The sequence below is a fragment of the Chinchilla lanigera genome, unplaced genomic scaffold, assembly GCF_000276665.1.
Source record: "Chinchilla lanigera isolate Chin_1 unplaced genomic scaffold, ChiLan1.0 scaffold00044, whole genome shotgun sequence".
Taxonomy (NCBI): domain Eukaryota; kingdom Metazoa; phylum Chordata; class Mammalia; order Rodentia; family Chinchillidae; genus Chinchilla; species Chinchilla lanigera.
In genome coordinates this window covers 15491474-15504368 of record NW_004955445.1, presented here as the reverse complement: position 1 = coordinate 15504368, position 12895 = coordinate 15491474, and the positions used below count along the sequence as shown (strand labels likewise).

Sequence of the window (12895 nt, the reverse complement as noted above, 5' to 3'; positions counted from 1 at the left end):
AGCCAAAAACCTTTTCTTTGTTATGTTTCTTTTTTTTTTTTTTTGGTTTTTCTCCGGTACCAGGAACCGAACTCATGACCTTGCGCTTGCCAGGCAGGTGCTTTTTGTCGCTGAGCTAAATCCCCAGCCCCTGTTATGTTTCTTTTTTAACTTTTTATTTACTTATTTATTTTTATCTTTTCGAGACAGGGTCTCACCATGCAGTTCAGGCTGGCCTTGAGCTCACTTTGTAGCCCAGGTTGGTCTCGAACTCGTAACAATCCTCCTGCTTTAGCCTCCCAAGTGCTAGGTTTACAGGCGTGCACCACCATGCCTGGCTCACAGGAAGTACTGACACAGAGGTAAATACCACATGCCAGGGATTGTATGATGGCATGAGACAGAGGCTGATCTTGATCTGTTTGGTCAGTCCCAGCAGTAATTCCTTCTGTGGAACCTTGCAGATCTCCAGCAGACTCTATGTCCCATCAGGTCACTGCAGAGTCACAACAGCTAACATTTGTAAGTGCTGTGTATGTGCCCAGCATGTTTTAAGTGTGTTACAGTAGTATCTCAGTTAAGAACCAAGACTTAGGATTAAATAATGACTTCAGTGGTACAGAAATTTATGGTGGGACAGCAATGAAGTAGTCAGTGAAATAAAATATGTTGTACCTTTTCATTCTTTGCTTCGGTGTCCAGTTCAGCTATTTTAGCCCATTTCTGCCAAAAGTTAGGGTCATCTAAGGAAATATCTGTCCGGTTTCCTGAAGCCACAAAGCTAGCCTGTAAAGGAAATAAGAATCAATAAACTGTGCTTGTATAAGGTACAAAGAAAACAGGTATATTATTTCAAAAGCACTAAAAAGTTAAATATATTATCTATCTACATCAAAATCTCCTAACAGAGCTTCCAAAATAAATGTGAAAATCTAAAGGCTATTCTTTTTTTCTTTTATTTTAAAGACTGGTTGAGGAATTCACAATTTCAACTGAGGTGGTTTTGTGGAACTTAACACATTCCTGCCGGCTTGAACCACAGGTAGTACACGCATGACTGCCATTGGCTGGCTTGTACCACTAGTGGTACGAACATATCTAATCACTTTTATTGCTTTTTGTAAATAAAATGTCTCCAAATGGACCAAATCTAGTTAGTTGCTTGAATTTGAATAATTACTGCCCAAATATAAAATATTAATTTTTTCATATCAATTAAAAATTATTACAATAATCAACAAATTTATTTCATTAAATTAATAAGTTTATGTACATTTGTGTACAGTTTATCAATAATTAATTCTCTAAATTTTAATGTGGAAATTTTATAAGTTCTCCATTGCTGGGATAGACACTATACATTTCCAACTGCAAGTCAGCTGTATTATAATTTTTTAATAGTATTTTTTGTGGGAGTACTGGGAATCAAACTAGGAGTTCACACTTGTCAGACAATTGCCTCCAGTCTTTGATAGCATTTTAATGCATTCACGACTATAATTTATGCCTCAATGCTGGGTGTCTCTGATTTAAATTCCACCATCTAATGTCAAGAGCTAACCACCAGTGGTTCACCACCCATTGGGAGAGTCATGCAGGTACCACCAGTGGTAAAAGCCAACAGGAAGGATCACATTCAAATCAGAGCTGCCCAGCAGTGAGATATACAAATTATGGCTTCCTTGTGAACATATTAAACTTGGAAGGAGAAAGAAATGCTTACAAGACAATAGCAGTGTGGTACTTGGTATACAACACTTGTGTTATTTGGTGCCTAGTTTCAAAATTCTGCTAGATTTCTCTTTTAGTTGAACAGTTAAGTGTCTGTACTAGGAAAGACAATGAAGCAACACATTACACGTTTCTTCCTATAAAGCACAAAATTTCCCACAAAAAAGTCCTATATGAGTTATCTAATAGGAGACTGAATCAAATAGATCTGAGATGACGAAATGCCACAGCCTATGGTCAGGTTAACCTGAGAGTGATCTGTAAACTTCTAAAGCCAGTGACCCAGACAGCACAGGAAGGAAGTCCCAAGACCAGAAGCTAGGAATCTTATGTAAAATCTTTTTTCCACGAAATGAACAACATGCTTGCTTGAGTGTAAGGAATGGAATGTTCACTGAAGAGCCATTCCGATAGCGATCAAGGAGTGCTCTCCAAGGAAATCAAGATAACTACACAAAGGTTCTGGAGGAGGCCTTGTGAAGAGTGGACAGAGTCCAGTGCAGGCCAACTATCAGCTCTCAAAGGCTCGGTGTTTTCCTTCCACAGTTCCTCACTATTGACCTTCTTCAAGCGTCTACATCTCTAGAAAGTCACAGAGACCACATGTGCAGTCAGACCATTTCCAGAGTTTGCGTTTGGAGAAACAAAAGGCTTACTAACAAGGGTTGAAGAATAAATGATGTTCTTTTCTTTCCCACCCACAATGACAGAAGATCCTGTACCTTGGCAAAAGTGGACCCTTTCCCTTCGGACTGGATGGTGATGGTGTGGGTTCTCCTTTGCAGAATCTGGTCTATATCTTCTTCACAGAACTTGGAACCTTCATCCTCCTCGTCCATTAAGGCTCCATAAGCACCTTTCCGGAGCAAATCCTCCACCTCCATTTTTGAGAGCTGCTGTACCTGAACAAGTCACCAAAGGCTACTCACAAAGTGGAAAATGTAGGAGAAAAAGCCTCAAATCTGGCCTTATGATTCACTATCCAGTTCCCCTACTCACTGTACATAGCAAAAAGAACAAAGGACAAGAACAACAACTTGAAAAAATGAAAACCCAGATAAAGGTATTCTGTATTTTCTCTGGGGCGGGCAGACAGACAGTTCTCTACAGGGAGCTTTGGAATAAAGCCCAACACATGATCTAAGAGCCCTGTCATTTTTTAGGATGTTGGCTATCAAATGTCATAATCCACTAAAGCTATGCACCATTGAAGAGGATACATTTGACATATTAAAAAAATTTGTTTGAGACTGTGTCTTTAAAAACCTCCAGATGTACAAAATAAGCTGAAGAATGATTTATTCATTATTAAACAAATATATTAGAATTGGAAGTGATGTCATTTCTTAACTAAAAAAAGGGATCCTGTGGCAAGTGTGATCTTCTCAACTACTTGTTGAAAACAGGAAATGGGATGCAAAACACCCTTCCCTGGTTCTAATTAAGAATCTGGTTCTTATATCAACCACAAGATAGAATTCCATAACTCTAAGGATGGGTAATTTCAAGTATTATACTTAGCAACATATGCACAGCTAGGAGGATATAGAACATCTGGACTGAAGACAATTCACTTAGAAGTTTTAATTCCCAATCTTTGATGCCTAAACTCAGAGATTAAGGACGTATTTGGATGTCTGCCTATACTTTAAGACTATTTAAGAATCTTAGCCACAATTTTAATCCCTTCCTTGAGGGAGAAAAAACATTTCAACTGCTGTAGCTGCTAATTTATTCTTTCATCATTCACTGACCATGCCACATGGAGCATCTTTAATATGCTGTGCACTGTTAGGGTCCATGGTAGACATAGATAACACTTTGATACCATTAAGGAGCACAAAGTCTGGGCTATGAGATGTAACAAACATATATTTACACAGTAAAGAATGTTACAATCTACTGGCTTCTAATGGGCATGGTTAGAAACTGTTTTGCAAAAGGGCAAACCTTTTGCAAAACTGCTCCTAGAGATTTCCGTTATCCATCTAGAAAATGCACAGACCTGATTCCACATTATTCTCTACTGTAGAGAATTACCCAAGCTGACACATGGGCTGGCTCAATATAGTGAAAGAACTCCACAAAGAATTGTCAGGAGAATAGCGCAGAGAGAGCTGTGCTGCGTAAATACTCCTCACACTCGAAAGCAGCTCCAGCATACTTACTCCATTGGTGCCGCCCTTTCGGTTGATGTCCTGAAGGACAGCCTTGTCCAGGCCCAGCTTTAGGCTGGCCTTGTCAAACATTTCCCGCTCATAGGAGTTCCGAGTGATGAGGCGGTACACCTTCACAGCTTTGCTCTGGCCTATACGGTGACATCGGGCCTGAGCCTGGGAAGGAGGAGGGTGACACATGTTATGTCACATGTACATAATGACAAGAGCCTGGGAAGATGAGACCTCACACAGAGAGTGTTGAGTGGCCAGTTCTCAAAGTCAGGTGCCCCCGGACTGGTTTCAGAACAGAATTCCTCCAAGTGTTGATCACTCATTTCTTCACCCACTGTTTCTGACTACTACCAGAAATACAGTAAACCAAAGAGAAGCTTGAAGTTCATGTACAAGCACCTGTGAGGTAGTGCTCATTCCCAGGAAGTTGTCCTTTCCTCTGGGAAATGCCCCAGAGCTGGCAACACCACTTAGATTTAAAAATGTAAAATTTTAAAATTTTGCTATAGGAAATGGTAAACATAGCCAAAAAGAGAGAAGTATAATGACCTCTTATGGACAACCTTGTTTCTACCATGCTCCTACCCTCTGAGGTTGTGAGAAGGCAAATCCTAGGCATTATTCAGTTTCATCCTCATGTATTTTAATAATGTCTTTGTAAAGTTTAGTGTAAAACGTGATATTACCATTGCTACTTGTTCAAAAAAATTCTTATACCAACCACCTAAACAGTGTTCCAACCTTCTTGCTTGTCTCATAATATTTTACTTTAAATTTGCTCGTTGAATGAGGAGCCAAGTATAGCCTACACATTGCAATCAGCTGATGTTCAAGTCTATCATAGCTACTTCCTACCTTTAATCACTCTTTTTTTTCCAAAACAATTTATCAGTTAAAGAGAACAGGTATCTGTCATGTAGTTTCTCATAATTAACATCTTGCTGCTGGCATTTTGCTGTGTCACTGAACCAGTGCCTCTGTTCCCTATTTATCCTCTAAATTGAGTTTTATCTTGACACTTGATTAGGCTAAGATCTGATCTGTGGCAAAATATTTCATAGATGAGCTTTCAATTTCCACCAAGAGGTACATGTTATCTGCTTACCTCTTTCTAAACTGATCTTAATACTGAGACCCATTAATTTTTTTAATGGCTATATTTCCTCTCATCAGCTTTTTTTCGAGGGGAGGGGATTACCCTGATATACCATTAATAATAGGAAGATATGCTAAACATTTTTAGTCCCTTTATTTAATCAGTTGCCAAAATTATCCTTCAATGTGAATACTGAAGATTTTTATTATTAGTTTATGAAGTATGATTAGGTGTATAAGTACTCATACGTACAAATAATAGAAATATAAAAATAGGTATGGATAAGTGTGTACAGGAAGTCCCTGATTTATGAAGGAGTTCGATTTCAGGAGAATGTCTGTGAGTCGGATTTGTTCATAATCCAACAAAGTGAATCCTATACAGTACACCTGTGAAAGTTTGCAACCTGTTCGTAGGTCAGGGACTCATTGTATTTATGTTTATATATCGTGTCATCTCAATAGTCTTTGATAGAAAATAGTCTTTGATAGTTTCCTTGCTTTCACCATTTTGCACACTGCTCTTGAATACTTTTTGCTCAAATCTGGGTCAAGATGTTTGTTTAAAGGAGTCATAGTTTCTTTCAGCAAGAAACGTTTCTTTCTAAGCAGAGGAGTGTTTACTGCATATTGAAAGGAGTGGCCACACCGGGTGCGAGGCTTTCAAATGCCTCTGGAGACACGGGTCCTTTCTTGCTTTGGACAGTGGTGGCCCAAAGCAGGGAGAAGTATGGCCCTGGCTCCTTGGTGAGTTAGTGGCATTTCAGGGCTGGAGCCTTGGACTCCTGCTCTTGCCCCATTGTCTTACTATGATCCCAGAGTCCAGAGTAGTAAGCAATGGTCTGATGCAAGGCTGTTTAAAGGAAGCTGGTATACTAGCAAGTACAGACTTGAAGGTACTGGGCCCAGAGAAAGGGAGTGTCTCAGGGTAGAGATTCTAAGTCTGCATGATCTTTGGACATCCCTACCCTGCCCCCAAATTCCTCCTAGCCTCTTGGCTGGAAACCACAACAGAATCCCCACAACTCAGGGCTAATGTGGAATAAAGACTGAGAAGGCTGGTAAGCACTGGGACTGAACAGGGGCCAACCAGGATGGAGAGAGACATGGAAAGGCACCATAGCAGGGCCCAGTGGAGGGCAGACTCCAGGCTGAGTAGCAGTCCCCTGGCCTAGGGCCAAACACTGCATGCTACCTGCCCCACTGTGTTACAGCTGCACTCCTGGTGACCAGGAAACTAGGAGTTCTTTAGTTCTTTTAATCTCCAGGACCATCAAAAACAAAAACAAAGCAAGCAAGCTAGCAGCTAGCTGCCTGGAGTTCATATTGGTGACTACAATTCACAAATCTTGAATTACCAAGTTGTTTTTAGAGTAACAGAAAGGAGAACTTGTCCTCCACTCTCACTTTCTCAAATCAGCAATGGCAGTCACCCCCTAGGAGACAGATCCCACTGTAGAAGGAGCACATACATGAAGGGTTGGCAGGAGTTCACGTACAAGGCCACCGGGCACTGGCAGCAGCACAGACCCTGAGCTTGTGCACAACAGGGGTACCAGCAAGACCAGAGAAAAGGTGTCATGGTGAGAAAACTGCTCATTGCCCGTCTCTGTGGCCAGGCTGCAGGGCAAGTGACTAAGAAACAGCCCCTAGCCACAGGCAGGAGGAAGGAAATATTACTTGACAACAACAATCTGGATGCTCTAGGAGTGTTCACCGCTGTAAGTTTGGTTATTGTTTCTAAGCCTATTCAGTGGGCAAATAAAGGAAGCTTGTGGGTATGTGTATGTTTGCAGTACATGACATCATGTACATAATTAAGACAAAATACACTGTGTGGTCATATTCATATTTTTTTAGTTTAGTAACTTCATTGAGGGCTGGGGATGCAGCTCAGTGGTAGAGCATTTGCTTGGCGTATGTGAAGCTCTAAATGGGATCCTCTGAAACAACAAAAAACTCCTTCAATCTCACATCTCTATTTCTTTTTTTTCCTTTTCTTTCCTTTATTTCTGTCTGTCTGTCTGTCTGTCTGTCTGTCTCTTTCTTTTTCTTTCTGAGACTGGGTTTCGCAATGCAGTTCAGGCTGGCCTTGAATTCACAGAGATCTTCCCACCTCAGCCTTCCGAGTGCCACCATGCCCAGCACCCATTTCTTTTCTTTTCTGTTCTTTTCTTTTTTTGTGGTACTGGGGATTGAACCCAGAGCCTTGTGCATGCCAGGCAAGGGCTCTACCACTGAGCCATACCCACAGCCCTCTATTTCTTTTCAATTATACCGAAAACTTGACTTCTCAATCACCTTAGTATCATTACTCAGGTGATTGATCTCATGTCTGTCTATGTGTTTATCTATCACGGTCTCAGGAGAATGATACCATTACAACCCACCCAAAACATAATTACTAAAAACAGTATAAAATTTTGGGTGTCCCCCATCCTTAGGGTTATTATACATCCCACCAAGTATGTCCAGTCAAACAAAAATGTTTTCAACACACATTTGAAAGAAGGGTTTCTGGGGCTGGGGATTTAGCTCAGCGGCAAAAGCACCTGCCTGGCAAGCGCAAGGTCGCGAGTTCGGTTCCCAGTACCGGAGAAAAACCAAAAAAAAAAGAAAGAAGGGTTTCTGTTTTTCACTAGCAGGGTTAGCAATTCTGAAACTATTTTTTGTGTAATCTAGGACTGAGCAAGTATCTTAAGTGGTAATAGGAGTTTACGCTGTTGGAGAACAAAGTAATAAATATGGAAAGGAGGAAAACTAACTCTATGGTGTTAGAATGGGTGGGAGGAATAAAGAATAAACTCATGGTGAGGTGTATGTGTGTGGACATACATACATATACACACAGATGTAGAAACATATAGATGCATCTATGTTTATGCACATATACAAGTGAATTCATGCAAAATAGGTATATTTCTATCCTGTTTTTAAGTTTCTATGCATATTCTAGCTGCCTCCACTGAGAAGCCCTAGAAGAGGTGTTATCCCTGTACCAACAAACACACATAACTCCTAGACCTTGGTTTGCAGTTATCATTCTCCATAAGACATCCAAGAAATGTCAGAGAAATGACTGACTATAGGTAGGGCTCAAGTCAGAAAAGTACAAGATGAGCAAGAGACACACATCACTTAGTGTGATGTCAGGAAATACTTCAAGGCATGATGAACACCTATCAAAATAACACTTGAAGTGTCTCCAACTAAGTCTAGGCTATATAAATATCAAAATAGACACTAATAAAGTATAACTCACTGAATAAAAAGCCCATGACTCAGGGGGAATGGGGAAAAAAAGCAGCAGCAAGATATATCACGAACAGGTACAAATTCCCCATGATGAATGTTATCATTATGTACGTCTAAAATGCATCAATAAAAAAAAAACCCAAAAACCCAAACAACAAGCCAATACTCCATACTGAAAAAAATATATGGAAAAGGGAAATGCTTCTTTAGAGTAGAATTCCAAATAATAAATATATTAAGTGACAGAGGTAGAAAAATCACCACTTTGAGCTGGGTGTGGTGGTATACGCCTATAATCCCAGTATTTGGGAGGCTGAGGCAGGAAGTTCACCGAGAGTTTGAGGCCAACATGGGCTATAAAATGAGATCCTGTCTCAAAAAACCAAAAACAAACCAACCAAACCAAAAAAAAGAGACAGAAAAGAAAAGAGAGAAAAATTACTACTTTGTAACTATCAGAGTGATGACTACTTCAGGCAGACTTGCTTGAAGTTATTTACAAAAATAAAACATACAAAGTTATTAAATATGTAAAACAGTTCCTTTTTGAGAGTTACATTTGACATACATGTTCTCAGTTTGCTTTTGAATCTTAAAAGATAACTTTCACACCATTAATTTAACCACTTTGTAGGGAGTGGGGAAAAACTAATTTTGGAAAATGGTTTTTTGATTATATACTGTGATGCTAATAACCAAACAGCCTACTATGATCAATAGTAAACTCTGGTAAGTTTATTTTTTTTGTAAAATGTTAGCAAGCAATTCTAAGATCACTTGACATTTTTATTCTAGGATTGAATAAGTGAGCAAATATATTAAGTTCTGATATGGTCATCTAAGCTTCTTCCTGTCAGTGAAATAAATTTCAAATAAGGAAGAGGAGAAGGCTACTGTGAACCTTTTAGTGTTGGACTAGAATCAGAAATCTCACAGACAGTGGATCTAGGAGCAATGAAACTCCAGTAGGAATGGAAATAGTGAGAAGCCAGATATTAAGTTTCTAAATGCTATTCTCAAATAAAAAGAACAAGAGATCCTTGGAGAAGTGGTCAGTTCCACGCATGTCAGAAAAAGCACAGCATGAACCTGAATATCTTCTAGTGACAAAACGTAAGAAGGTCTTCAGAAAAGAATGAGAGCATGTCAAAGGGCACAGGACTCACACTGAGAGAACCATGGCCACACTGGAACAAGCTGAGAACAAAATAGGTGCAAGTAATGGATTATAAAATAAAATCCAGCTGTGCCTGTAGGCCCAGCTACTCAAGAGACTGAGGCAGGAGCATCACCTGAGGCTGGGAGTTCGAGGCTAGCCTGGGCATCATAGAGAAACTTTTATTACAAAGCACCACCACCACCACAAGCAACAAAAACAAGAGAAGTTTACGGTCAGCCTGGGTAACTTCACAAGACCATGTCCCCAAATGAAAGCTGGGGCTGTAGTCCAGTGCTACAGCACCTGCCTAGCATATCTGAGGTCCTGGGCTCAAACTCCAATATTGGAAAAAAAAAAAAATCACAACAAAAACCCACAAATTTATACTAACATAAGTAAACAAATGGGAGATAAAACTTAACTGTTCTTCATAGTAGAGTTCCCACTAATAAATGAAGAATGATAGAAATGGAAAATTACCATTAGCTAAACACCATAATTACTACTGAAGGTAATAATTACTAAAGGCAAGTACCACTGAGGTATGTTAATAGTACTGTGAAAAAATATGATGAGAAATAGGATATTTATAAAATCTCAAAATACCGACTTGCACAATACTAGACTTAATTTTTAGATGTGATCAGGTGTGTTCAGGGTGGTATGGTGAAAGACTCAACTGATTTTTAAAAGTACTCTTAAAAGTAAAGATTACTTTTTTGCTGAGTTACCTGACAGATACCACCTTCACTAAGTGTTCAAAGTCGCATCAAAGTAATGAGACACACTGACTTCATGTACCTTCTGATAGATAGACTGAAAAGAACACACCTTCACTTCTCTGATATTCACGCTTGAAGTGCATTCCCTCAAATCTAATTATGGGAAAACACCAAGCAACACAGACAGAGAAGCATTCCACAAAACAACTTATCATTATTCTTCAAGTGTCAAGGTCCTACAAGAGAAGAAAAGATAGAGAAGCTGTCACAACCTGGGTGTGCTGGCGTATACTTGTAGTCCTGGCACTCAGGAGGCTGAGGTAGGAGGACTGCCGTGAGTTTGAGGCTAGCCTGGGCTACACAGTGAGTTTAAGGCCTGCCAGAACTTCATAGTGAGACCCTGCCTTAAAAATAAAACAAATAAAGAAAAGATGCTGTCACAGACTGGAGGAGGCTAAGGACTCACGACATCTCAACGGAATGTGAAATCCTAGATTGGATCCTGGACCAGAAAGATTATTTATGGGAAACTGAAGGAATATAAGTAATATCTGTAGATCAGTTAATAGTATCGTATCAATGTTAATTTTTCTGGTTGCAATAACTACATTATGGTTACATAAAATGTTAACACCAAAAGAAGCTGGATGAGGAGTATACTGGAACTAATATATATTTGCAAATTTTAAAAAAGTTTAGGAAGTTAATTTTGTATAATAATAATGTAAAATACTTAAGTCAAACACATGAAAAGGTACAGGATTTGGAAAAACTGGCTATTTTGTTACCGCCCTGCTACCTACTTCTCTCCAGAGGTAACTATTTAAAATTAGAGGGTCATGCGGGGGTGGTTTTGGTATTAATCTTGGTAGGGTTGAGGAAGGGACAGACAGACATACAACTATTTAGATAAATGCTGGCATAATACAGAGTTTTCCCATATAATTTCTTTCATTCAACGGTATATTCAGATAAAGAAAATGATCAGGTAAATACAGTTGTATGATTTCTGGGATCTACAAGGCAATAACAGCATGTGGCCATTAAGTACTGACACACTTTTTTTTCCTGGCTCACATAGGTTGAGGGTAAATTCCAAAACGGACTTCTCAGCAAAGTTCTGACAGAAGAATACCACAGACGCTGCTAATAACCTTTGTGTTCCCTACACTCTCTTTCATGTGCACACCCAGAACCCAGCTTTCACAAGGGCCAGCAACGTCTTCAACTAAAACCACTTCCAGGCCTCAGGATGATGGGGTCACACAGTTCTGACAACATGCTGTAGCAGAATCCATCGAAGTATCTATAGAAAGTTCTGTTTTTCTATGAGAAGCACCACACCTGCCTACCTGCCTTCTTTATGTCTGGGGTGCAGCCAAGAGGATGTAAACTATATATTGCGGATGGTGGTACAGGGGCAGAAGGAACATGGACCCTGATGACGCTGTGAAGGCACCTCACCGGCCCTGAGTTACTGACCTCTGGACTTGTTACTTCTTGTTTGGGAGAGCAAGTGTCACAAGCAACTAAATGACACCAGGAGAAAAATATGCGCTTTTCTAAGACTCAGAACTTGGACCTTCTTCATAGCCTACAAATCCCATGCCTCAATACCCACTGATCCAACTCCCTGTCTTAAAATAATATTTCCTACTTTTACTTCTACCCACTCTGCTTAGAATTAAAAGAAAAAAGGTAACTACTCCCTCTAAATTATAGAATCTCAATAATAACCAAGAAAACAGAAACCAGTGAATCAATAACAGAGAAGCCAGTCTGGAAGACCAAAAGTTGAAAAATTCTAACTCTAATTCTGACATGGACTGCCATTATCATTGAATCCCTCACTCAATAAGGTTTTGATAGGCTTTAGGGCACAAGCTGCCACTCCGCACCATAGGTCCTGCTGGTCTTTTTGCTGCTTCACTCATACTGAACATTAGGTAAAGTTCAGAAATACATTTAGCACCCATTGTAGCTTTTTTTTGGTAAAAAAACAAAACAAAACAAAACAAAAAAACACAAAAAAACTGTATCCAATTACAGTTTGGACTTCACTGCTTTTCCTTAATCCATCACTTACCAGTTCTTGGACAGTACATTTTTTTTTAAGGCAGGGTCTCACTATGTAGCTCAGGCTGGCCTTGAGCTCACTGTACAGCCTGGGCTAGTTTCAAACACATGGTGATCCACCTGCCTCTCAGCCTCCTAAGTTCTAGGCTTACAGGGGTGTGCAACCACGCCAAGCTGAAGAGTACATATTAAAAATTCTAAAGCTTCTCTCTTGTCCCCAGATCTTAATTCTGGATAGCTCCACCCATTTCCTCTGGTCGCTACTCATACAACTCAATGATTGAGATGACTTCACCTCCTTCTTAAGGACTGGACATTCTCACTTTTCCTATTTCTTGGCATTGCATCTGTTTTACTGGTAATGTTTACACTTCACTTAGGAGAAGGTGGGTGATTCCAAAATCTTGGCCTCTGATAATTATGCCTCAAATTTCTCTTCTAAATATCTCTGAGCATGTCTTCCTCACGCGGCTATAAACTGGCTCTTGACTTTCGTTTCTTGTACAATATTCTCCTAGGTACTGTACTATGCCTCATGGTGAAGTAAGCATCACCAGGGAATGTGAAAGTTCACTGCTACTGAGAATTTAAGAAATCACCAGTTTGGGAGTTGGGAAACTTCTGTCAATGGCCTGATAGTAAATAATTCAGGTTTCGGGGACATGTGATTTCTATTCCAACTATTCAACTCTTGTAACATAAAATTG

General features: G+C 39.7%; 1 protein-coding gene across 8 annotated transcripts in view; it reads right to left on the bottom strand.

The window, feature by feature from the left end:
- Chd6 (chromodomain helicase DNA binding protein 6) overlaps window positions 1-12895 on the bottom strand; it is a 216337-nt gene that overhangs the window by 72042 nt on the left and 131400 nt on the right. For all 8 annotated transcript variants that reach the window (XM_013518270.1, XM_013518274.1, XM_013518272.1 and 5 more), the window contains 3 exons: window positions 3879-4043; window positions 2433-2612; window positions 655-765 (listed from right to left, as the gene is read on the bottom strand). In XM_013518270.1, the coding sequence (XP_013373724.1) occupies window positions 655-765; window positions 2433-2612; window positions 3879-4043 (456 nt within the window). The remainder of the gene's footprint in view (window positions 1-654; window positions 766-2432; window positions 2613-3878; window positions 4044-12895) is intronic.